This window comes from Sylvia atricapilla, chromosome 8, assembly GCF_009819655.1.
Source record: "Sylvia atricapilla isolate bSylAtr1 chromosome 8, bSylAtr1.pri, whole genome shotgun sequence".
NCBI lineage: Eukaryota > Metazoa > Chordata > Aves > Passeriformes > Sylviidae > Sylvia > Sylvia atricapilla.
The window spans coordinates 21,845,198-21,870,970 of NC_089147.1; the positions used below are offsets into that span (position 1 = coordinate 21,845,198).

Consider the following 25,773-nt stretch of genomic DNA (forward strand, 5'->3'; position numbering starts at 1 on the left):
TTTGGGTATTTTTCTGGTTTTGGATGTTGTGACATCTGAGCCATAACCCTATGGACTTCTCTGGCCATGTCATATGACATGACAACCTGTGTATCCTGTCAACCAGACCTCTCTGAGAGTGGATTTCTTCTGTTGATGTTTTGTATTTGTGGATTTGGTTAAAATTCTTGGCGCTGTAAATGTACAGTAAGGCTTTATCTTGGGCAATGAATGCTGTGGTGTTGTGTGGGTGTGCAGTATTTAGGTATTGCATTTACTTGTGACAGCAGCAGTAACACTTTCTCATTAACTATCTTCTGAAATCTAATTTCATGATGTCAAAAAGTTACTACTTTCATCTCACCAACATAACCCAAGTCCCTACCCCAGCATAACTCAAAAGGTTGCTGGAAAAATGCACAGTCTCATGGTTTTTTAGTAGGTGAACAGGAATAAAATTATGAGCCTTTAAACTAAATAATAATTTTTTCCTTGTAGCCTGAGATCTGTTCAATCAATAATCTTTCTGCTAACTCTGGGGAGAATTTTAGTTGCCTCCATAAAATGTTTTAATTATTTAAAATCATAAAATATAAGTAGGCACAATTTGCTTGGAACTCATTAGGGAAATATATGAATAAGAAGAAAAGATAATGTTTGCTTCTGCATTAATTTAAAGCAGTCTCTAAAATATGAAATCTAATCCTGGAAAGCAGTGACTTATCAGCAATGTTTATTTTTCTTATAATAGGAGTAAATATTAAAGCAGCTAGTTATGTGCTTATCCCTACAGTATTGCACTGAGCCAAAAAGGAAGATAAATAACTTGTCTGAAATCCCACATTAATTTCCCTCTTTTGCAGGTTTTATGTTTGTTCATTTCCTTTCTCAAAACATTGCTTTAAAAATTATTATAAAAGAGGTGACTTAGAAACCACGAGTAGCTGCAAATGCATGAGACCAATTTTGTGTGATTAGAATTATGCAGAGGTAATGCTTTATACTTGTGCAGAGCCTTTTCATCTAGTGCAAATCACTGGCACAATATGCAGCAGCAGAAAATGCCACAGCCCTGGGAAAAGGCTTGGCAGACCAGAGACCAGAGCAACTGATGGGTTAGGAAACAAAAGAATTTCTTAAAGCTTCTCTGAAGAAACTTCAGTGCTCACTGTCACAGGAAATGTTCATTTCCAGCTCTTAGGTGCTCACAGAGAGAAAAATCAGCTTTGTCATTCTCTCACTCATCCTTGTTTGGGATGTCATCAGCAATCCCTCCCCAAAAGACCCTTCTTGTATTTGTGATTTCCACATTTTCATACTGGGAAGGCCATGGTAGTGCTGCCTCTCCCATTAACATGGGATGAGCAAGAAAATCAAATGTGCTGCAAACTATTCAGAGATGGGCCCAGATCTTTTGTGTGCAGGGTGCTTTAGGTTATTTGACTGTGTTGGTCTGGCTGTTCTTTGGAGGAAGAGATGGAGCCACTCAGCATGGTCACCTTTCTCAAGCTAGTGCACAGGCGGTGCCATGATGGAGAAGACCTGTGCACTTTCAGTAGATGGGACGGATAAAACCAAGCAGCATTAATCTCAGCTAGCAGGGTGTTGTGGTTTAACCCCAGCTAGCAACTAAGCCCCACACAGCTGCTCCCTCACTTACCTCTGGTGCAACAGGGGAGAGAATTGGAAGGGTAAAAGTGAGGAAACTTGTAAGCTGAGATAGACAGTTTAATAAACAAAGCAGAAGCTGTAAAAACAAGGAATTAATTTACCACTTCCCATCTGCATGCAGGAAAGCAGGGCTCCACCACACATAACTTGGGAAGACAAACACCTTCATTCTGAATATCTCCCTTTCCTCCTTCTTCCCCCCATTTTATATGCTGAGCATGATGCTGTGTGGTATCCCTTTGGTCAGTTTGGGTCAGCTTGCCTAGCTCTCCCTCCTCCCAATTTTTCATGCATCCCCAGCCTGTTCCTTAGTGCAGTGGAGTGAGGGGAACATCAACACTGTTTCCGGCACAAACCCAAAACATAGCCCTGTACTAGCTGCTATGAAAAAAATTAACTCTCCTCCAGCCCAACCCAGCACACAAGGAGAAAAATCTCTTAAACCCGTACTGATCTCTCAGCTTTTTTACATTATGACCATTTAGGATCAATTTCTTCAAGTGATAAACAGAACATAACCAGGGATGCAGCCACCTCTGTGCTACTACATCACCAAAAATGGGCCAGTTAAGGCCCTTGCTGTTGCCACTCTAGTATCAAGATTGCAGTGCTTGAGATATGGCATATCCCTCAGATCTGAGCTGCAAAAGTTTCTGGGAACTGCTCATGCCTCAAAGGAAGGAGCTGGGATGAAGTTTATCTTCATGTTCCTTTCTCTGTATCCTAAGGGCTTTGTAACAAGTTTGCTAATTGTCTTCCATGAGCAGCAATTCACAGAAAATGCTGTCTGTGTGTAATGTGACTGAATTCAAACAGATTAAAACCACTTGAGTTTGTTAAAAGGAGTGACAGCAGTGTCAGAGGTTCAACAAATGCCTGTAATTTATGTTACACTCAGTAGCCCAGTTTTTCTTTAGGCCATTACTTTCTTTTAAAACATGAGACTGAGCATATTTCCTGCTTCGTCCTCAATGTCCCACCAGGATTAAAAGCTGCAGCATTGAAAATGCAGAATCGAGCCTTGAGCCCTGTGTCTACTCTTGGACAATGAGCTGTTTTTTTGGGCGGCAGTCTTTTCCCTAGATTTCTGAGCATCTAGTCTCAGTCCTGCTCATTTAATTAGCTAGTAGAGATGCAAAGCCTACTCTTAAAAAGTCTTCTGTTCCCTTAGCTGTCACCCACGTAGATACCATACCCCATACCATACCCCATACCATACCATTTTGAACATTGCATCTGGAGCAGGGACTCAGATACCCAACCAGCAGTTAGGATTACATGCCTTAATTCTCATGGTGATTTCTGGGAGTTACCACATTAGGGGGAAATCTTTTTTCATTGTTGTTATTGTTTTTTGTTTAATGACCCATCCTTCAGCCCCATTTGGATCTGAGCAAGTCCCAGCTGTACATTTGTCACCTCTGTTGGCCTCTCTGGGGTCCTCCCTTGCACGCAGAAGAGATGTTGGTGTTGCAGGAACAGCTGGCTGGGAAGGTTTGGGCAACAGCTGTGCCCCTGGGTCAGCTCCTCTCCAGGGGCAGAAAATCCTGAGCCTCTATAGCGTGAGCAGTAGCTCAGGCAGGTGTATTACCTGAGAGGGGTGAGCAGACCCAGCAAACCCATGGGCTTCTATACATGGTCTCTCCATTAGAGACAGACTGCAGTGCATTATTGGGTGGTCCATTCCCATCAGCTAATGGAAATATAAACTCTCATGGCCCCCACAAATTCCCCATAGCTGATTCACCACTCAAATTAAGCCATAATTATGTATTATCAGCAGTCACTTCATAGTAAGGTTGAGGGATTAAATGCAGTTAGCAGTGATGAATTCCAGATGTACAGGACAGAAGCCTGAAGAGAAGGCCAGTTTTCTGAGTAACTACAAGATAATGTATTCTAAATATTTGATTCAATTAAGCTTCCTTCTGCTCTTTGTTTCCACTTACAGATGGCTCATCAATCTATAGTTTAGGGACACATTGCTATTCTTTCTAATGGTAATTAGGTGATCAGGATGGAGACGGGTTTGATGAAATACTCACATTATGATCTGCATATTTAAAATGGAACAGAGTCCAAAGCAGAAGCAAAATGCTAGCTGGCTGCTGCACATGGCTTCAGCCTCAGGCAGATAGGTCTTCCTCTAGCATAGGTAATGGGGACTTTGCCAGGTCCCACCAAAGAATAGTTGTTTTTGAACTCATAGTTAATGAGTGCTTGTATCTAGTTTTGAATGTTGCTGAAGTCTTACTTGACAGTTTCTTGCAAAGGTGCTTGCCCATTTTTGGTTCAGCTTCACTAAGAAAGTTATTGCAACTTGGAAAATAGTAGTAAAACAGTTGTAGAGTCTGTGATTGATCTTCCAATGACTTCTCCATGTTTGAGAAAGGCCATCATGGTGCTTTTAGGGGAGGGTATATATTTTTAACAGCTTCTGGCTTGCTCATATTTATCAGCCTCTAGCCTCTGAAAGCAGGAATATTTGAGGAGATGCCTCTGCTGTTAAAGGGTCCCATTTTGTGTTTTTAACCCTTAGGATTCTTTTGGTACCTACCAACAAAGTAAAATTGTAAAGTAGAACAAGGCCAGAAGGTCTGCATGCAAATGTGTAATGATCTTGTACATTCCTTTAGGCACTCCATCTGAGAGCTGTTATAGTGACTGAGAATTTAATAAGGTGTTATTTCTTTCATGCAGAGAAGAAATTTGAGGACTGCAGAGGTTTGAAGCTCTTGAGGGTAAATTTGTGCACAGAAAAGGAAATTGGGCAAACTTTATGCCCAATTAAAATTCTCATTTAAGGGCAACACACACCTTGTCCTGGCCTTCTCCCAGACATGGATTTTGCAGTCAGTCCTCAATTCAGGCAAGTACTTTAGCACATCCTGATATGCTTTGCTGAATCAGGGTTTTAAGTGGAAGTGACAGAAATAGAATTGAGATTTCCTTGGTCATAACCCTACTCTGAAGCCATCGGGCAATGCTTCCTTTCTTTATTGCTCTCCACCACAGCATACCATGGCAAGTGTCTGAGACAGGCAAGAGCCATGCTCTGAACTTCTGCCCCTTACCAGAACCCAGGCCACCCAGCTGAAATTTCAAAAATATGAGCCAAGTAGACAGTTTTAAATATTCTTAGACTTGAAATCTTCGTCCCTCAAGTCGTTCAAATGCATTGTTTAAGCAAACAGATGAAGGAGTCTCTTAGCTCTGATACAGCTTCCCTTCAGGCTGTCACAAAACTCTCTTTCCTCTATACATATGATACCCTTCCAGTGTTATCAGTCCCCCAAAACAGTTACCAGTGAAGCTTTTGCCTGTAAAATGCTAATTTCAATTTCTTATTTATTTTTATGTGTAATAAAGAATTGCAGGATGAAATTTTGTTACATGCTGCCTAGGAAAGGGAATCTTTGCTTGCAATAATGATTTGAATAGCCAGTTAACAGCTGTATTGCATCCTCATAGTACCATAGTCCTTCCATAGGCTTGCCACCAATACTCTGTGCTTGCAACTTTCTAGGAAACAAGCAACTAGCAAGTTGCTTCTTTGAGGGGGCAAGAGGGAGGGCCACAGGAAAGAGGGTGAAGTGTTTTGGTTTACTTTTTGCCCATTTACTTCTCCTCATTCTGACTTAAAATCTACCTGCACTCTTACCTAGGTTAAAGAAATCCAGTCCTTGTGCACAAAGGTTTTAGAGAATAGTTACTGTATTGTGAATACAGTTTGTCCTTTGGCACGCTTTTAAAAAGAACTTTTCTTTTTTCAGATGGTGTCTTTTTGAGGCTTATTCTGTGGTACCCTTCAAAGATAAGGAATGACTTAAAATTTATTTAGTCTGAGAAGGCTAGCAATCTCCTTGATGCCATTTCATTAAAAATCCATTTTTCTATTATGGCTATAAACATTAGTAAACTGCACTTCTTTTCCTTTTGATGGTACTGACTGATTACTCTGCTGCTCAAGAGGCTCTTCTAGGACAGAAAATTACTTTGTTGTATTGAGTCACTTGGACAATCTATAGAGGGGGATATTTCAGCCACTGTCTTGCAAGGACAATTTCATGTAAGTTTATTTCCTTTATTATGATAAAAATAAGAAACCATAGTAGATCTCATAATAAATCTCTCTTTTCTACTTAGCTGCCCATAGGATCCTGTTGCTTCTAAAGTCTTCTTTCCCAGACTATGGCATCCAGTAGAGATATAGGCTAAATTAAATTTTTGATACTGTTCCACCTGCATTTTTTCCCTGATGATTTGATGCCGCTTGCTATTTCCCATCTGCTGGGCTTCTTCGAGTTATAACTTGAATGCTAATGTGACTCCATCCCCGATTGGGAGCATGCTGATATTGACACGTGCGTCTCTGAGAAGCTTCTCATTGAGGCGGTGGATACTCTGCGCTGCCAAGTCACCCTTCCTTGGCTTTAGCACCTTTCCATTCCAAAAGACCTATTGAAAAAAAAGAAATATGATGCACCTCCTTTCTTCCAATGTGGTCCTTGGACCACAAAGGAAGCTTTGGAAAAGCTGCTGTATATTTTTTAGGAATTGATATTATTTCTTGTATTTCAAATGTCTAATAGTCTCTGACATGGAACTCTCATAAGTAACTGGTATTGAGAGCCCACAGAACTTTTCTTAACTGTACTTCTACTTTAGATTTGAAGCAAAAAAAAAAAAGAGTCTTTAAAAAGAGTATTTTTAAGAGCTCCTATTGGCTGCTACCATAACCTCAAAGGTTAACATCCTTTGGGGATGTGCCAAAGGTGCCCAAAGTTTAACATCCTTTGTTTTTTGTAAAAGTAATTAATTGATTACTTATTAATAGTTACTGATTACAAGTGCTACTATCATCTTGTCTAAGTACTGTACATAGTATAAATGCACTAAAAGACAAACCAAAACAATACAGTGCATCCTCTGTAACAAATAACAAAAAAAGTCTATGTTTTTATTAGTGTTTTTTATAGCTTACTTAAAGACTTTATGTTGAATTTTCTTTTTGTTGTTACATGGGACAAGCACTTCACAATTAGCAACCCAACTGCAGGGTTGAAATCACATTACTAGAATTCTACTGTAACTTTTTTTCTTTTCCCACAGCCAGAAGCAGTAACTAACTGCCTGTGCATTACCACCAGAACTGCAGTACTTACATTATCAATAGCTATTATTCCCCCTTTCTTTATGAGGCGCAAGCATTTTTCATAGTACTCATTGTAGTTTTCTTTATCAGCATCAATGAAAGCGAAGTCAAAGGTTTCCGCTTCTCCACTGGCCAACAGTTCATCTAGATGAGCAACAAAGTGAGTTGTTACACCCTGGTTAGTGCTGTGTAGGAGGAAGTAATCCATTTTTGTCAAAGTTCTCATTAAATGTTTTCTGCTGCCTTCTTCTGCCTGACCAGGCAGCCTATTCCTCCACAAGTAATTACTAGAAAAGCTTATCCCACAGAAATCAACCTAGACATTATATATGCCATAAAACACGCAGTTAACGTGAGTTCTGTGTGCTTAGGAGTTTGTGGAGTAGCTCCAAACCTGAAGGATACAGCTGGGACTGCTGAAATGTACAGTAAAAACAAGTCGAGTACTTTGAAACTGGACATACTCTACACCTTCAGCGTTTTTTGAGCTGAGAACTGTTTTCTTGAGTGGATTAGAATTTTTCTCACTTTACAAACATGTTCAAATGCTAATCTCTCCTTGCAGATCAAGTGCCATGACACGGGTCATGAACAAACCCTGTCAGATATATTTACAGCAAAAAAATGCTCTAAGTAGTCACTCTCTGGGCCAAAGCAAATAGAATTCAATTTTAACTTCTCCTAAAGAAACTGATTGACTGAGAATTCCAAATTGCCAGTTGCAGAGGAGGTGATTGCTGCCTCCTAAGGTCCTCTGCCACCTCTCTAACCTGCCCTTAGCCTCTGTCAGCAGAAGATCTTTCTGTCTGAAGCAGGGCCTGGACAGGGCAGTTTGACAGACTTCCAAGGAGTGTGCATACCAGCAAACTGCTTATATTTGCCTCTTTAGAAGGGATAGATTTCAAAGTAATACAAGGTTATCAATGGATCTGTGGATCCATCAAACACCTTTGCTGGAAACCTTCTGCATCCAGTCCTAGAAAATGTCTTACATTTTCAGAACATTTATAAGTATTTCCTCTGCCCCACATTTTCTCTTTCCTCGAATGAGAAAAGTCGTTGCCTCACTAATAGCCTTGAATGCTCTTGGCACATCCTAAATTTGAACTTCTCTGAACACAATTCAGCCTAAGTTATATATTGGCTTCTGAATTTTTTCTGCACCCTCAGCCCTTCCTCTCTTAACAAAGGAATTCTTGCTTAGAATAGACAATGGTAAGAGAAATTTGGCTTTGTCTAATTAATCTGTTTTAATCAGCTTTCCCAGAAGCAGCTGACAATAGTACTTGATAGGTTAAACCAAGCAATGGACAGGACAGCTGAGTGACCAGTACAGCCCACTACCCAGGACAAGCATTTTCTTCCACCCTGCTAGTAGGTAGGAAAATTGTGAACTCCTCAAGATTTTTACTTTTTAATAAGAGAAGCTGCCTCACTGTTAGCAAAAGGCATCACATTCACAATCATACTTGGTTTTAATAGATGGTCTATTGTATCCTTCTTCTATTTCTAAGGAAGGGGAAACAATTGGTTTTTTCATGTTACTTACCAAGTGTTTGAATTGCTGGCTTAATCCGCAGGTCAATTTTATGCTCTACTCCTGCCTAAGATGAAAAAGAACAGAGTGTTGATGAAAAGTGGTCGAGAAATAACCTGTTAGTAGGCTGTACTCAGAGAGTGACTGGGTTTCAGATAGCTTTTCGATTATTTCTAGGTTCCAAACACCAATTATTTTTCTTCCCAAACGGAACTCTATCATCCTTCTTTAATGATAAGGATACTTCTGTGTGAATGTGCAAGTCTAAAATATCAAAATCTCCTCCCATATAAAGGCAGCTGTCCCCTTCGTGTACAGGAGATAGTGCTTACCTCCTTCCACAGTGGCCTTCCAATTTTGGCATAGTCTTCATTTATATCACAGGCAATAACTCGGCCATTATCTGGCAGGACAAGTGCCATATTCAAGGCATTATAACCTGTGAAAACACCTAGGAAAATCATGAGAGACATCAACACTTATTGTATAGTGAAAAAAAGGACTCTCTTCAGGAATAAAATCCCCAGAGGAATTAAGGATGGCAACTGGTTAACAGACAGTTAAGATTTTTTATTTTTCCATCCGTTTTAATGTAATGGTAGGTTGAGAGGATTTTTTACTTTTTTTTTTTAATCCATCTTTTAGCAAACTTCAATGTTAGCTTTTTCCAAAAGGTTCATGGACAGACAAGGCAGAGTCTGGTTTTGCAGGTGTAATCCAGAGACACTGGATGAGCAGCCAAACACCATGGAACTGTAACAGCCAGGCCAAGAATGAAGATGGTGGGAAGCCATACCTGGCTGCTCAGCATCAGTCTGTCTTTTAGGACATCCTGGTAATAGAGCTGCATCAAGCAAAGTGGATTTGATACAGGGCCTGTGCAGCAAAATATCTTCTTCCAACTGATACAGAAAGGAACTGATACAGGAAGGACAGAATACACCCTGTCCCGCAACTGCTGAAGACACAAGAGATCTATTTAGCTCAGTTTTTCAGATTGCCTCAGAATTGATGAGCCATCCATGTGGATGCCAGAACTACTGAATGCACAGTTAGACAAAGTGGCAACCAAGTGCAAATCAGACACTCCTTTTCACGCTGTAGTTTGCCCACGTGTTTACTGACAGCTATGCAGTGCCTTCCTGTATTTGGATATTTCATGTAACACATGGCTATATTTGGAGAATGAGAGTCAAGAGTTTTATTTTACTACAAAGTGTCACTCTTACCTACTTCAATAACTTTCTTGGCTTTAATGAGTTTGACCAAATTTGCCATAAGCTGAGCCTGCTCACAGGACACCATCATTCTGCCCCAGGGATGATCAGCAGTGAGCTAGAAAAGGAAAAAAGAATCCAACACATCACATCAAAAAAACCCCAAATGTACCAAACTAATATCCTAAAGAAAAAAGTCCTAGTGAAACTCCAGGGAAAACAGATACCTCTGTCTTCTCATTTTAGATGGCTTTTTGCTCCATCTGTAAGCCAGAAATTGGTTTGAATTTAACTATAAGTAAGGAGGATGTTATGTGTGTCGTAAGCAGTGGATATTCAAAGCAGTAATATGCTCCAGAGTTACCATGGCTGTGGCAAACTTAACAATATCTGCAACTAACAAAGAATCATAGAGGAACTTTGACCGTGAAAGTCCTTTATTTCTGTGAATTTACACAAAGAGATGTACTTCCTTCAGTATGTGTAGAATGCTTTAATGAACTGCTAGGTTCATGTCTGCCAAAGGTCAGACCACATAGTCCTGGCTACACAGTGCAAATGTGGAGAAGCTATGCCCATCCCAGGGTGGAAGAGCTCTCACAACTGAGGAATGGGCAATGGAGAAGCAGCATTGTGCCATGAGAGTTGAAGAGAAAGTATGTCTTCCTATTTCCTTTCTTCTACTAGGGATCATTTCAACCAACCTGTTCCAGCAATTAGCATTTAATTTCTTTTATACAAGAAGTTTGTCTCACCTAAAATTATTCTAACCTGAGTCAGGATGTCCAGTCTCACGTCTGACACTGGAGCCTGATGCAGGACATGACCTCTCTGAGCTACAAGTTCCTTATACGCTGACCAAAATGAACAGAAATCATCTGTTCAAGTTCAACTCAAGTGCAGCCCTAACACATGGCCTTGGGAACCGAGGATAGAAAGACATGTCTAAAATGTATGCCAATACTATTAAACAGTCATGTAGGCAGCCTGGACCATCGAAGAGTCTGGGTAGTACCAGTTAAAAAAGCTCCTCTAGTAGGTATGCAAATAAAACAAAGGAAGGAGATGGGCCCAGGAGCCCAGCAGTTCAGCATGACACGTGTGTGATACTGACCAGACGCAGCTTCTTTAGAATCGGATGTTCCCGCAAAGAGTGATCCAGGATGTATTGCCGGAGAGGACTGTTCTTCTCAATCATACCACTCCGTGTCCCAAAAATTAAAGAAGGGTATCTTTTACCTACAAAAATATAATAAGAAGAACTTTTATACTTTTTGGTTATTGCCATTTTAAATAAAATAAGCATTGCATTATTCCCAAGGATTAAAAACTTCTCCACTATAAAATGACTGTGAAAATAGAAAATGCAACATAGTTGGCCAACCAAGTGGACTATAATTTTTTTTCCCCTTCTCCTTTTCACCTCTAAGATGTCCAGCCCAGGCCTCCAAAGGCTGAAAAGGAAAGGCTTCAGTACTGTGTTGTTCAATCGCCAATATGATGGCTACAAACTGCCATAATCTTACAGGAGAAGTAACCCCAACAAAACTCAAAGGGCAAGTTTAAAGAGAGAAACATGAATGAGATGCACAATTTTCTTAGTCTGGGGCCCTTGTTTTGCCGATGAATAGAGGCTGCAGGGTTTTAGGCCCATCAGCTGATGTGTCTTCTCAAACCCTGTGCTCTCCTCATGACACTGTCCTGCCCTTCATCCAGGGGAAATTTGGTATTGCTCAATGGCTTGTTTAGCATGAAACCATTGCGCAGACAAAGTAGCTACTGAAAGCTGAAGTTTAGGGATTAGTACATCTACTCAAATACAGAACTGACTGCAGCTTTCATGCTCAATGCTTCTTTTACCAAATGGATCAACTATTTCGGAGAAATAAAAAAATCATTTCCACATCTGGTAGTTGTTTGCAACTAGAGAACACTCTTATTTCGAGGGGTTTATTTTCTGTTAATGGTTCTATTTTACAGACGATCACGCAGAGATGTAGATTATTTCAACAACTTGCCTTAAATCAAAGTAACAAAGTGCCCAACACCAGTCTCCTTCCCCTCCTGGATCGTGGGCTCGTTCTTCCTCTGCCCCCGGGGAATGAAAGCGAAACTGCTACCAGAGAACAATGCTGTGCACGAGGCCCACGCCCCGGCTTTCCGGGCTGCCCAAACAAACGCAGGCGGGGGACCGGGCGGGGAGCGCGTCCTCCTTCGCTGGGACCTTTGCCCGGCCCTCACACTGAGGTAGCCGGATTACAGGGAGCGGCCTGGGCTCTAAGAACATCAATGTATTTACTGCCGCAGCTCAGCAAAAGAAATCCTTGCCCGCAGGGCAGCCCCATGGGGTCAGCTCTCGGGCCGGCCGCCGGGCTGCACCCACGGCGGGGACTCCTGCCCGCCCTGCGAGGGACCTGCCCGGGCGCCGCTGTTCCCGTCCCGTCCCCGGCGGGGACACGACGAAGGCGCAGCCTTCACGTCTCCGTGTATATGGCAGGGTTCGGGGCACGCCGCTTACCTGCAAGCATACCCGTGGCGAAGGCGACCCCCAGCATGGCCGTCCCGACGGCCACTTCCTTGGACACGCTGAGGAGCGGCATTGCGGAGCGGGGAGCGCCGCGGCAGCAGGAGCGGGCCCGGCCCGGTCACACGCGGCGCGGCGCTCTGCGCTCCGCCCGTCCCGGAGGGCGGGGCCGCGCGGCCCGTGGCTGCCGGCTCGGCGGCTGCTGGGCTGGGCTCGGTGCCTCTTACGGTCCCCCCGCCGCCCTGCCGCTGCCGGGCTCGGCTGGGGTGGCCAGAGGATGGGTCGCCCGCGGGAGATGTGCGCCTTCCTCTCGGTGACGTACTCGGTTGTGGTGTGTAAGGTGACAAAGACACAGCACCTGAGATTTGTGCTATCGCCTCCTCAGAGGCCGGCTCTGGCACGGCTTCACCGCAGTCTTCGTTTTAAAACATACCCACGTGTCGTGTGAGCTCGTAATGGGCTCTGATGGAGGGGCTTGTCACAGAAATATGCTCGTAAGAGGCTTGGTACTCCAACTAGCCCAGGAAGTGAGTTCTCTCCTTTCCCTAGAACATGTTTCTTTGCCGCTGAGGTGTGAGCAATTACTCGTCAAAAAGCATGTAAAATTTTTGGAATTTCAGTCCTGTGACCTGTGAATTTCCAGGTGAAAGGGGTCAAGGAAGATTTTCCAAGAGAGGAGGAATGGGGCCTGGGTTCCTCCAGTGCTGTTTCTTGCAGTGCTTTCCAGGCGAGGTGGAGCAGTGCCCTTGCCACGGCTTAACAGCCTTGTTGTGGGATCTCCTCCCTGACCGGATCCTTTGCTGAGGCAATTGGTTTATACGTAAACAACGTAAACAGTGATAGTGTAATCTTTTTTATGTCAGCCTAAACTTGTGCTTCTGTGGCTTTTGGGGGAAGATGGAAGATGGGCTTGGGGATTTGGTTTTCAGTGTGTGAAGTAGTGGTGGTATCTGGGTTTTGGAAAACATAAGCAAAATATGGAGATCTATCATTCTGACATTCTATGGGAGTAGAATGAAAGTAGTGCCATTGCACACAGACCAGGAACACAGAGAAATGGGTGGAGTTGCAACCTGGCCTCCACAGACGTAGGATGAAAGTAGGTAAAAAATTCCCTTTTGGCAAATAATCTATCTCCAGAAAGCCAGATGAACTGTGTGTTGGTTGGTTTGGATGAAAACATTTCACCTATTTTGCTATGCTAGCAAAACGAATGTCAGTGCAGTTAAAAGAAAAAGATTCTTTTTTTAAGTATGTCTTAAGTGTGGGATTAAGTATATCACCAGTGTATTTATGGGAAATGTGTTTGTCTATCACTGCACTTTTTGTGTGTTGGAGTTTATTTACAAAGACTTACTCCCTGAGCTCTTGTATTTCTTTTGCAGAAACTGATCATGTCACTCACTAGGGAGTCTGCTGTGATTTCTGATTTACAGAACAAAGTAAGACATATGATCTGTCTTGGCAGATAAAATAACTTCCAGTTCACTTCTAAAATTTATTTGATTTTGAAAGCTGTGAGTGTTGTTGGTTTCTTGGTGGCTTTTTTTCATTCAGTATTTTGTCACTTTCTCTGTGTACATTTTGCGTTTGTAAATGAGAGCATTTCATCCCGTCTTTCAGAAGATGAGTTATCAACATGTGCTGCAACATGTCAGTTTTAGGCCAAACAACCGTAGGAGGCAACAACTCTTGCAGCAGCCATAAATCAGATTCGTGACGGTGCGGCTCCATCTAGTGATTCTTCTCTACAACTGCAGCACAAGGGAGAGAGGGACTGTGGGTTATTCTGTCCAATGAAACACACGAAGTGTGCTTCCAGTGTTGTGTTGACCTCTCGACTCGACGAGATGCCCCATTTGGACATCTCTGCCAACATCAAGTTTCTGACAGCTCCAAGAAAATTGGTGAACTGAACTGCTGACATACTTAAATGTGTTTCTGAAATTCCTCCCACCCCCAAGCTGTTAATCACCAATAGCTTACCTTTGCTGGCAGTGTCAGGTGTTTTACTGTATTGCTGTACTGGACAACATGTTGTTTCCTTTAGGTAAGGAAGTTGATTTTCAGATATCTGAGATATTAAACACTTTTATAAAGGGGTCAAAAGAGTTAAAATCTTCCAGCTAGATAGAATGGAGCCATCAGCAGGAGATTTCTGCCTATACTTCTGCTAAGTAAGGTGAAGGCTACCTATATATTAGGTAGCCAGTGCAAAGAGATTACAAACTGAGTGTAATATGGGCTTGAACACAAACCCCACTGCTCCCAAATCTGTGAGGTCAGTCCAGCTGCACAGATTTTGTGGGAGATTTGGATTGTTCTCAGTGCTGCAGTCAGTAGGCATATTGCTATGCCTGAAAGTGCCTTCTCTCTGGAACTGCATTCTTGAAAGGATAGGAGGGCTTTGGCTGCATATTCAGGCTGGAGTCAGAACATGATCACATTTGTAAAACATATGGAGTTTGACAGACAGGATAGTGGCTAACCTCAGGGTATACAAATCCTCACTTTATTCATATTGATAATCTATTCAGGGATTTACAGACACTGTGTAATTGATATATGCAGTAGTCTCTTCTTCTCCTGGAACCTTCCTTTCAAGAGTGTTTTTCTTTGTGAAAATGTTGCACACCATCTACCTCGATGTCATCTGTGTAGACTTATGGTAGCAATGGGACTGGCAGAGAGTTGGCCTCCTGATAAGGCTGTCATCTCACTTCCACTTTTTGCCTTTCATTTGCAACTATTTTTACATGGACCAGTTATACCTAGTAACTGAGGCACCACTGTAAAATGCTAAATGACTTGCTTTGAATATAGAAAGTTTTTCCTTTCACTGTCCTCATAATTTACATTTTTTTCTGTTGTTTTATTTCCCTCTTCACTCTTCCATGTGTCAACTACCTGAACTCAGCCTGTTCTGGCAGGTTGTGCCTTCCAGGTTGCTGGTGATGGTCTGTGGCCTGCTCCAGGGTGGTGGTAAAGAGTACCATATAAGCACCTTGATTGTCTTACTGCTGCACTAAAAAGAAATAAAATCTGTGGGTGTTTCAACCTCTGTCCAGTGTGAACAGCCTGGGTATAGATGTGGACCAGAGTGAGTATAGACGACTCTAAAACCATAAAATCACTGTCTGTCAAAGTGATACCCCAAAGGAAGTGTGTACAGGCTTGTTGGAACAGCACAACTCACTGGACATAAGCTCTACATGTGTTGTTGCCCTGCACGTTTGTTGAAGCTATATTGGCCTATGACATTGGAAAGCATTCATTGGAGTTGCATGTTGTGTCTGCTTCATTCAGGCTGCAATGTTGCTGGTGTGGCTTCAAGCATAATTTAAATGTTGCTTACTTAAAATCTTAGTTATATGCGCATTGTTTTTCTCTGTTTTCAATGAGGACAACAGTCACACAGCCCTCTAAAACAGGTCAAAATGTTGACAAGCAAGTGTAAATGCTACATTTATTTGTTTTAGTGAGTGAAGTGGAAAAATGTTTGACATTTGTGTACAGTTGAAAGAGAAGACAGCTGTCTTTGTCCCTAAAAGCTTACAACGTGAATATAAAACCATGGTCATGGGTGGGAAATGTAGGGAATTGGATTGTATTGAGCAGTATGCTTGGCAGTAGCCTAACTCAAATTTCTTAGGAGAAATCAGAGCAAAGTTTTACGGAGTGATCAGGAGGAAAGAAAATGAAGTTTGGAGCTGTTTAAAAGTTTACCTCAGGTATGAGTGCAGAATGAGTAAAAGCCCAAATACAAGGAGAAACCAAGGAAGATTGCATTCATGCATTCCTATGGTCAGATTAATTGCTGAGAATGCTGATTGGGTTGAAATTCTGGGCAAATGGGACTCAAATGAGATGAGAGCTCCATCAAATGAGATTTTGCTCCATCAATATACATAAAAATGACTATTTTTGCCTCTCATTACCTAGTAGGCGACGTAATGAGACTTTAGACAAAGCTTTTGATTGTGAAGATGAACATACAATCTTGAAAATATCAAAGTATTTCTGCTTGTTTTTGCATAGCTGAGTGTTAGGGTTTGGAGTGAAATGAGGGTTGATAATGAAGAGTTATTGGTTGAGAGGAAAAATAGTAATTTTTATCTATATTTATGGAGCAAAAACTTTGTAGAGCTGAGGCTGATTTGATCTTAGCCATCCTCAGAGAAATGTTTAATACAGATTTGGATTTTAATCTGGTTCAAGAAGATAGGAGGGAAGAGGCACAGTTACAAGTCATCTGCACTGACATTGTGGATGAATGTGTCCATAGATGGGGGCAGATACTCAGAAAAGACCATGAAGGCCATGAATTCCTTACCTTTTAAGATATTCACAAATAAGCAAACCCATAAGCATTCAATTGTATTTATTTATTCTATTTTAATAGATTTTTGTAATATCTTTGTTTAAAATTGAAACAGAATTTATTTACCATATTTATGTGTTCATTCATCTTTCTTGGGTGTTGTGGATGAAAAATTTTACATTCCACAGTGTATATCTGCTTGCAAGACCTAGATAAATCACTTGGTGGTGTATTTTAGAGGACTATATATGAAATTATTATTTTATTCATGATTGAAATTTCTTATTTCTTCAATTGATTTTGCTATGTATTTGTCTGTTCCATCCCTGTTATCTTTCTAGTATTATGCTTAACATTTCATTTTGCATTTCTGTAAAGCAGGGTATGCCATTTACCAGCATAACCTACTTGACCTTAGAGATACTCATTCCACACATATCTGATATAGCAATTTTTCCTCATAAATGTTCATTCATCTTCTCAGCTGAAAATCTTGGAATTTTAAGAATGGTACTTTTTTTTTTTTTTAAAATTTGTGATAAATGGAATTGATCTCCAATTCTTTTTTAGTTGAATTCAGTAATTTGAAATAAGAGTAATAGCTTCCCAAATACTCATCATTGCTTCTGAAGTCATCTAGATTTTTTTATCAGACGAACTGTAAGTGGCAAAGCTTCCTTTAATATGATTCATTGTCCAGCTGGAGGGTAATCACTGAAATGGAACACAGACATGAACAATGACTTTAACTAAGTTGGTTTGGTTACTTTCATCCCGCTCAGCTACTTCTATTGCATTCAGTCTTTTGTGGGAGCTTTTAAAGTATGTCTTTCGATAACAGCTTGTAAAGGCTGTGGTACCTTCACATCTATTTCAAGGCTAAGATATCAACATTTCAAATGCTGCTGCTAAGAAAGCTGGTGATTCATGAGCCCATAAGCTTTAAGCCATTAAACTTGCAAACAGCGAATGGTTTAGAAACGGTTCTCAGCTAGAAGCATTTTGACATATTGGTAAATATTTTCAGGCCTTACTGGCTTACAGGCCAACATTTTGAATATATATGACTACTTTTTGCAATCTCATTACAAGACTAGGTTGAGCTTTGGACATGCAGGTATTGTGAGGAGAGATGGCCCCTGCCAAGCAGCATAATTCCCAGTGCAAAGTACATTAATGGCTTCTATGACAATATCCCACAAGTATCAAGGACTGTAAAACTCAAATTGAGCTTGACTGGGGGAGACCCAGTGAAATGGCTTGTTCAGTGGCTCAGCTTGACAGATGCAATGATAGAAGCAGTTCTTCTGACAGAGAGAGTTTTCAGTCAAAGTACATGGATCAGAAGCACATTGAATTCCTCAAAACAGATGTCAGACTTTTCTGAATTATCTCCTTCCAGGTCACAGTCCAGCCTCACACTTGGAACAAGTGCATGGGCAGTGGTACAGTGGGTGTTTATTACTGAGGAATAAAGCTTAGCATTAACTTGCTCCTGCAAATGGTCTGTCCTCATGTGATTGAAATAGACACAACATGAGTGGAGCATTCTGCTTCACTTGCAAAGCCTGCTGTAAGTCTCAAGATGCTGCTCCACTTAAGCCTTAAACTGTATTGTGCATAAACAAAATGTGAGAAATGTTGCTTCTTATCACTTGGATACACATAATAAAATTAAAGAAGCAGTGAACAAATAAACCATAGCTGTGACACTTCATTAACCAGGCTCTCCCATGCCTATATATTTTGCCTCTCTTTTTTGACATATAAAAAAAATCTATGTCAAAGCCCAGCAGGCTGGATTTGTTTCATACCAGCCTTGTGAATGGATACCAAAGATAAAGAGTACTTCTGGAAGCGAGTGGTTTTTCCCTTCTCTTAAGGACATTTGTCCGAGAGTGCACAAAAGCAACAGCAGCAGCATGATGGCAGGAGAGGTGCAAGCCTGGGTTGTTATTAGGTAGCCTACCCCAAGCATATTAAAGAATGATGAATGGCCATCTCACTAGGCGTGATTTCTAGAGAGCTCTAGGTCAGATTTCATTTCACAAGTAAGAATTTGTCACAAGCATGTAAAAACCGTGCTTGGCTGTTGTCTTTGGGACTTAAAATCAATAACTCTTAGTAGACAATTTGTCAGTTGGAAAAAACAGAGAAGGGGCCATCTGTGTTAATCAGCTGTGGTTTGCTAATATGAAGCAGCTGGGAAGAAGGCAGTAGTGACTTTAGCAGGTAGAAAACATCTGCTGAAGAGAGACCCAATTAGTGCCATCACCTGAAACTCCATGAGTGCTGCATTACCCTCTGCAGGCTGGAAAGGCGGAGTGGAGGGAATAGCTCAGATATCCCCAGGAAACAGGAGAGTGAGGTATGTAGAGGGTGGTGTCTGAGACTGGAAAGGGGAGGCTGCTTGTAGGAGGAAACAGAGGGAAAGTAAGAAGGAACTGTGCTTTTTTTTTTTTTTTTTTTTTTTTTTTTTTTTTTTTTTTTTTTTCCTCCCCCTTCTTCCCCTTTCTTCTCTCCTTTCCTGTTGAAGCTGTAGTCTTTGTAATTGCTGTGAGCTGAACTAACTCTTTTCTCTCAACATACGTTTGTAAGACATATGTTGTAATTTTATGAGGTTTTGCTCTTCAGTATTAATAGTTTTCATTACTTTACTCTTGTATTTCTTTGAGTTTGAATGTTAACAAAGGACTACATGGATTTTTATCCTCTTATCCTGTTATGGCTTCATTTTTTATATATACAAGTGTAAATAACTCCAGTTTCTTTTGCTATAAACAGTGGGAACATTTCTGGTAAATTTTGCACGAAATTTTTAAAAGATTGCCTAACAGGTGAACTGTGAGTCTTTAGTGCTACACATCCCTTTGATAAGAATAAGGCTTTCTTAGTGCAGTATTTTAAAGTTATGTTTTTCCTGCCTCCTTTTAGTGTTTTGAAGATCAGAGGATCCTTCTGTTTCAGTATATTTGAATCATATTTTCACTTTTAATCAAAAATTCTATCCATTTTGTTTTTAAGAAGTCTTTTTCTTTCCATTCCTTTATAGCCTGAGCTTGACTTCATAAGAATCTCTAACTGAACCATAAACTACCTTTATAAATATCATTTTTCCTTGAAAGCTATATCTTACTGGAATGACCAAAGTTTTGTCATGTGTTAGATTAAGATGTCTGCCGAAAATCAATAATGCTGAGGTAACAACATTGGTTTCTGCTAGGCTCTCAATTACTTTCTCAGTTGTTTGTCATAGGAAGAATATATGATCAGTTGTTTCCCCTGCAGGCTATAAACCCAGCCTGTTCTCTTTTGATCACTTCTGCATACTTCACTTTTACTCTCCTAAGTGTAACACAGATTTTTAGAGCTTTGGACCTGTGAAGTAGCAAAATGATTCTTCTGTAGTCCATTCCAAGGGATAATAGCCTCCCTGTATAGAGCATCATAAATATCTCTGGACAACAGTTAGCTTTTTTGGGTTGCATTGCACAATTGCTATGGAATCTATTCCTGAATTTGCTATGCTCTTTGAAGAAATATCTGGGAGAAATTTAGTTCACAGTCTTTCCTTTGCACCTCATGTTCCCTATAGTCCTTTTCACCTTGCATTCCTTTTGTAGGTAGTCCCTTATTCCAAATACAGCTGTAGAACTGCTAGTCTTTTACTATATATATTTTTTTTTCTCCCTCTCCCCTAAACCTTTCTGTGTTTTTAAAAAATGGTTTCTGGCGCCATTTTGCTTTTGAAGTTGCTACATTTTGCCACAGAGGGGAAATGCAGTCTTGCTGTGCTCTTTCCTGAGAGCTTTACTTTGTTTCTCTCTTCATCTTTATCTGAAATAAATTACACTGTACCTGCTTGATGTCAGTAAAGACTCTGCTAGGTATAGAAATACTTCAAATAATATAGTCTCTTGTGAAAATGGGAGCAGCTGTAATTGGGCAATTAGATTAAATTAAAGCTGTAACAAGGGCAGTAGCTCCTTATTGTAAGTGCTCTTTCCTTAAAACGAGGCAAGTGATTTTCTGAATGAGCCTTCAGAGGTAACAGGTAACTTGGAGAAGTTCTGGTCATACCATATCACTGAAGCGAAGCTGTTTTTATTTGCCTCTGGATTTTCAGGTGTTCTGCTTTATAAGGGCAGAGGCAAATGATGCAGAACAGTAAACACTGTTTTTATTTGAAGTTAAAAAAAAAACCAAACCACAACAACCCTACAAACAAGCTAATAAAAAACCCCAAAACAAACAAACCCAAACAAACAGCAAAAAAACCACCCAAGACAAACAGAACTTAGAAATTAATCTAGCCACCTTTAGTTTCCTGTACAGGAAGTGTGTGAGAAGTTAGTCAGATTTGGTGGCAGGAGCATTTGGATTTCAAGGATGTGCAGGATACTTAATGTGGCTGTGCCCTGGCAGAGCTCTGCTGACATATTTCACAGAACAGAGCAGTTTGGAGCTGTTACATTTCCTAACAGGGTATTTGTAGCATGTTGTACACAGTTACTGTTGTAGCTGAATCCTAGCCTGTGGTCCTTAAAACATGAAGTGCTACCCAACTGCCAGAAACCTTAATGCAGTTTGCCTTTGTCTTCAGTCACGTTAGTGTAGGCAACAAGGGGAAATGCCAGAGTACTTGGGAGCTAGGCCAGGAGGAGAATAGGTGTGCAGCTGGTCATCTGTCTCGACACTTTGGAGAACATGGGTAATTACTGTGTGCCATACACCTTCCCGATGAAATGCTTTTTGGAAAATCAAAGTTGTTTGTCTCATTCCAAGGCAGAGACAATTTCTATGGCCAAATGGGATTTAGATTTTTCCTGCAGCCTTGTTGCAGTCTCTTTCATGGACTGTTTAGCTTTTTGATGGTTATGCACCCGCAGAGTTTTTGTATACGTAAAATAAGGCATGAAATGTGGACTTGGTGTTTATTGTGCAATCAGCTCAGCCTTAAAAAGGGCAAATGGCATAATGGACCAAGTGTTGTACATCCCATAACAATTCTAGTAAACGAGGCTGACTGCTCTTCCCCAGTTCTCAGCCTTTTCCATGGTATTTTGTATTGGTACATCCTCAGAGGGGGCGGTGGGTCTTCTGCTGCTGAAATCAACTTGAAGGCCCAAATGTTTACCATGCTTTAAAACCTGGCTCTGTTGTTGGATCAGACCTATTTCCTGTCTTAAAGCACAAAAATGAACAGGTGTGTTCTTAATAAGCTGAAGAAGTAAAGACAGTGAAAAAAAAAAAAAAGGAGCAATCTAGATGCTTTTAAAGGAGTTGTACATTCTGAGACCATACATGCAAAGTCATCAAAGAACAGAGTGGTTTGAGCTGGAAGGGACCTTAAAGATCATCTAGCTCCAGCCCCTAGCTGTGGACTGGGAATCTTCTACCAGAGGCAGGGAATCTTTCAGTAGAAAGTGGTTTCTCCTTTGCTGAGTTGAAGGAGAAAGCTACAAGATATGCAGACGTTGAAGGATTGTTCTTGTCATGACACAGAGTCTGATGAAGTGTGAGTGTGCAGGAATAATTGGGGATTCCCTGGAGCCTTGGAAGCTTTGGCCTCACATGGACAATGCCAAGAGCTTTTATTGGGCATTAATACACACAAGATATTTGACTATATGCATATTGGGTCATCCTGAGTCTCTGACAAAGAAAACTGTTTGCTGGTGTTGCAGGCTGATGCCATATATTGATTTTTTTTTTCCCCACTAATGTACATCAAACTCTGGCTAAACTGCTCTTTTCCAGTGTTTGGTACTGTAGTGCTACAGCAAGTTATCCTTCACTTCTGTTTTCCTTGGTGTAATACATTTTTAAAGCCTTGAATGCAGGAAGTAGCAAAATGATCCTTCCAGAATCTGTTTCTAAGGGACAGTAGTCTCTTAATGAAGTACTGTAAAGCGTCCCCCGTGCAAACCAAAACCTGAGCAATACAAATGGTAATTGTACAAAGACAAGTGAAAAATCCTACTTTCTCTTTCTGCCATCATAAAGGAATTTGTCTGTTAAGTCAGTGCGCATCATTAGCATTGTTCAGTTCCTCCTAGATGTTTATAAAAACAAAATGTTAACTTTCATCATTAGTTGACTATGACTGTGTTCAACAGAAGTGTTAGTGGTTGGGATTGCTTTGCCTTCTGTCACCTCCACATCACTTCTCTTCCTTTTGAGACTGTGAAAGCCATTTAGGCCATGGGGCTTGTTTCCCTTTTGTCTATTCTAATATAACACAGTGGCTGATGGGCAAAAAGATCTTGGACATGATGCAGAATGATCAGGAATGAATTGTTCACAAGATATTGTCTCAGGTCAAGAAAGGGCAATTGGTGTTTTTAAGCCTGCAGAATGGCTTCACATACTGAAGCAGTGAACTGTGTTTGATCATCAGATCAAACTTAGAGGAAGGCCTGAAAATGAGGACTGGGGACTGGACTTGTTTATAGGAAATGTGAGAAAATTTGTATGCAGGGCAGCAAAAGGTTACTCTTGACTTTAGCTCTGAGGTGAGTTGAAAGGCTGTGCAACTGTGACAAGTAAGTTGAGTTGGGAAATTAGTTTGGGGCTTTTAAATATTATTTGTAAGTGTACTTCTGGCACCATTCAAAAATTATTAATTTTGTGTCTTTGCTTCACCTACTGTTTCTATGAAGAAGTGCTCTGTAAATCTGAATTTAAGGTGTTCAGCTTAATATCTTTAGCCACCTACATCTGACCAGACTTTGTGTATCATAACTTCAGAGAAACAGGTATTTCTGGATGCACAACACATAGGTAGGTAGCCAAAAATCTCTGAAGATGAATTGTGTTCTGTAAATGCCTGCTGCTCTCTGACTCTGTATTATTAGATGAAGTGTAGGTGTCAGAATTTTAAGTGTCTCATATTGCATGGAGTGCATGACTGAAGCATTTGTGAATTTTGGAAGCTTGAAGAAAGGATAGACATTAGTTACTGAAATATTGTCATGAGAAACTGAATCTGAGGAACTGGAATATTTTTTGAGTTGTCCTACTTCTGTGTAGAGATGGCAGGTAAAGAAACTAGTTGCAGAAGAGATGGAAAGCTGTGAATCTTCAGGTGTTAAGGGAGAAAGGCTTGTCTTTCTCTTTGATCAGTGCAACACATCATCTAGCTCTTCCTTAACTTGCATGTGTGCATGTAACTGTGACATATTACCACCTTGCATCTTCTCTGGGCTGGAAAGGAAAATGGAATATAGTGAGAATTTTGTTAATTCACTTCAGGAGTACTTGGGAAATCGCATAGCTATTTATGTGTAATCAAGAGAACACAAAAACAGTATAGTGATCGAGAAACCTGGCTTTTCATTGAGACAATTGGTTCCTAGGCTTTGCCTTTGTCCCCGGGTATTTCCAGCTGGAGGTGTTTGTGATGCCTTTGTAGATGAAAGTGTGTTCTACTTATAGAGATGTTTCCATCTGATCTTTATTACTCTATCGCAGACTTGCTAAGGTGAAATTCCATCATTTCCTGGCACTACCAGGATAACATAAGAACTCTTTTTTTTAATTTTTTTTTATTATTATTTTTTATAAGGAGTTGTGACTAAGTGAGGCATATTGTTGAAGTTCTTATTATTATGATTGGATAGAACATGTTAAAACATTGGTCATTCAAATTAATCTCTTTGAATTTGCCACTTATAGCCTGAATTTAAAAATAGGGGCTTGGTTGCAGTAAATTCCCTTGAACAGGGAAGGAGAGGTTCTCTGAGAAGGTTATGGATTACTTTATTAAGTAAGAAATGTGCTTGAGTTAACTGTTTTAATAAGCTTATTAATAGCACATACAATTTACCTATATTTTATTAACTAAATATGCTGCTAAGAATGGCTCTGTAAATAAACCCTACTTTTAATAACTTCAGTGTCCCAGTGGCTTTAAATGCAGTTTCCAATTTGAAAATACAATGGCTAATTAAATGAGTAACTTTTAAAAAGCTTATCACCCATGGATTTGCTTATAATTATATGTAATACAGGAGTTCTTCCTAACAGGCAAATGTAAAAATCTTAGTCTTTTTAAGGCTCAAACTGAGTATTTTTGGCTTGTTAGTTTTTTGGTGGAGTTCCTAGAAGGTGGTGAGCATACTGAGGAGCAAGTGTCCTTTCCCATTCAGGATGGTAACTCTGTGAAGCCGCTCCTCTGTACATCTGCTCACATCTCTGCTGTTTCTGTTTTGCATGGAATCTGTCTAGCTGGTGCAGTTGACTCCCACTTTTGACTGTTTTATAGTGTGGTAGGATTGGGCAAATATTTATCTTTGTGTTAAACAGCAAGATTACTTTTTTGTCATATCTTTATTTAGAGCAATATCCTCTAAGGGTGGAATTGTTACATACAGATTTCTAGCTGGCCTGTTTGCACCTGATTTCTCCCTAGCACTGATTCAAGTGGACTCAGGAAGAGAAACTCCTTTCCTCCTGCCTTCTCCTTCTGTATTTGTGGTTCAAGTAGTTTTCTTCCATGCTGCACAGCAAGGTGAAGCAACTTTTCTCCCCAGTACTTACGTGATAATTGAATTTAAAAATAGATGCCTTCAGATATGGGATACCACGTTACATATTTTAGTGCTTCAGAAGGCAGTGAGTAAGCAGGACATTTGTAAGAGAAAACAGAGATTTCCAATGGGCTTATCTTTCTATGGTGTCTCAGTCCCATGCTGGTCAGCATTCCCCTCAATCCTGTCAGCACAAGCCCTTCTTGCTGCTATCGATAACTCTCCTTTTTTGTTTAATCTGAATGTTATCAGCTCCCTGGATTTTCTCATACAAGAGATAAATATTTTTTCTTTATGAATTTCTGGTCAGAAAAAGCCCATGATGTGGGAATAGCGCCAAAAAGCAGAACTTTGAGCAAATCGGTTAGTTTTGCTGATCTCCGTTCTTTTCTGAAGCTGCTTTTGCTGTCCTTGAGGAGGTCAGAGAAGGGAAAGGCTGCCCATTTCACATCTGCTGCACTGACAAGCAACCAAATGTACCTTTTGGCTAGTGGCTGGCATTTTGGCAGTGCAAAGCTTCCAACTCCCACCCTTTTACAATCAGATGGGATGAATAGCAGAGCTGTGCTATATTGGCAGTTGGCATACGGGCTAAGTACATGGGCTGCATATGAGTCTATTCATCTGAAGTTATCCTTTCAGATCACTGCTTAGTTTTCTAGCATAATCTTCTTGGAAAAGAGCTTGGCACATGCATCCCTTTTCTCTTGGCACATGGCGGGGGTTGTTTTTTTTTTCTTCACCCACCCCCGCCCCCCCCCCCCCCCCCCCCCCCCCCCCGCCCCAGTAATTTCCTGGTGTGCGGTAGTTATCCTAAGCAGAAGTACTGGTATCTGAA

At 40.7% G+C, this 25,773-nt stretch overlaps 1 protein-coding gene across 1 annotated transcript; it reads right to left on the bottom strand.

Moving 5' to 3' along the window:
• Positions 1–5,713: 5,713 nt before the first annotated feature.
• Positions 5,714–12,197, bottom strand: COMTD1 (catechol-O-methyltransferase domain containing 1). The gene is made up of 7 exons (XM_066324094.1): positions 12,078–12,197; positions 10,674–10,798; positions 9,572–9,677; positions 8,675–8,793; positions 8,355–8,409; positions 6,816–6,949; positions 5,714–6,108 (listed from the first exon to the last, which is right to left on the bottom strand). Exons 1-7 carry the CDS (start codon positions 12,157–12,159, stop codon positions 5,956–5,958), a joined length of 774 nt encoding a protein of 257 aa, XP_066180191.1. The 5' UTR covers positions 12,160–12,197; the 3' UTR covers positions 5,714–5,955.
• Positions 12,198–25,773: the final 13,576 nt, after the last annotated feature.

Bases quoted from the DNA above. Each gene is read 5' to 3' on its own strand.
- COMTD1 (XM_066324094.1), bottom strand. From the start codon at position 12,159: ATGCCGCTCCTCAGCGTGTCCAAGGAAGTGGCCGTCGGGACGGCCATG. The intron at 10,799-12,077 runs GTAAGCGGCGTG...ATATTTTTGTAG, and splicing joins CGCCACGGGTATGCTTGCAG to GTAAAAGATACCCTTCTTTA. The intron at 8,410-8,674 runs GTAAGCACTATC...TTTTCATCTTAG, and splicing joins GAAGGCCACTGTGGAAGGAG to GCAGGAGTAGAGCATAAAAT.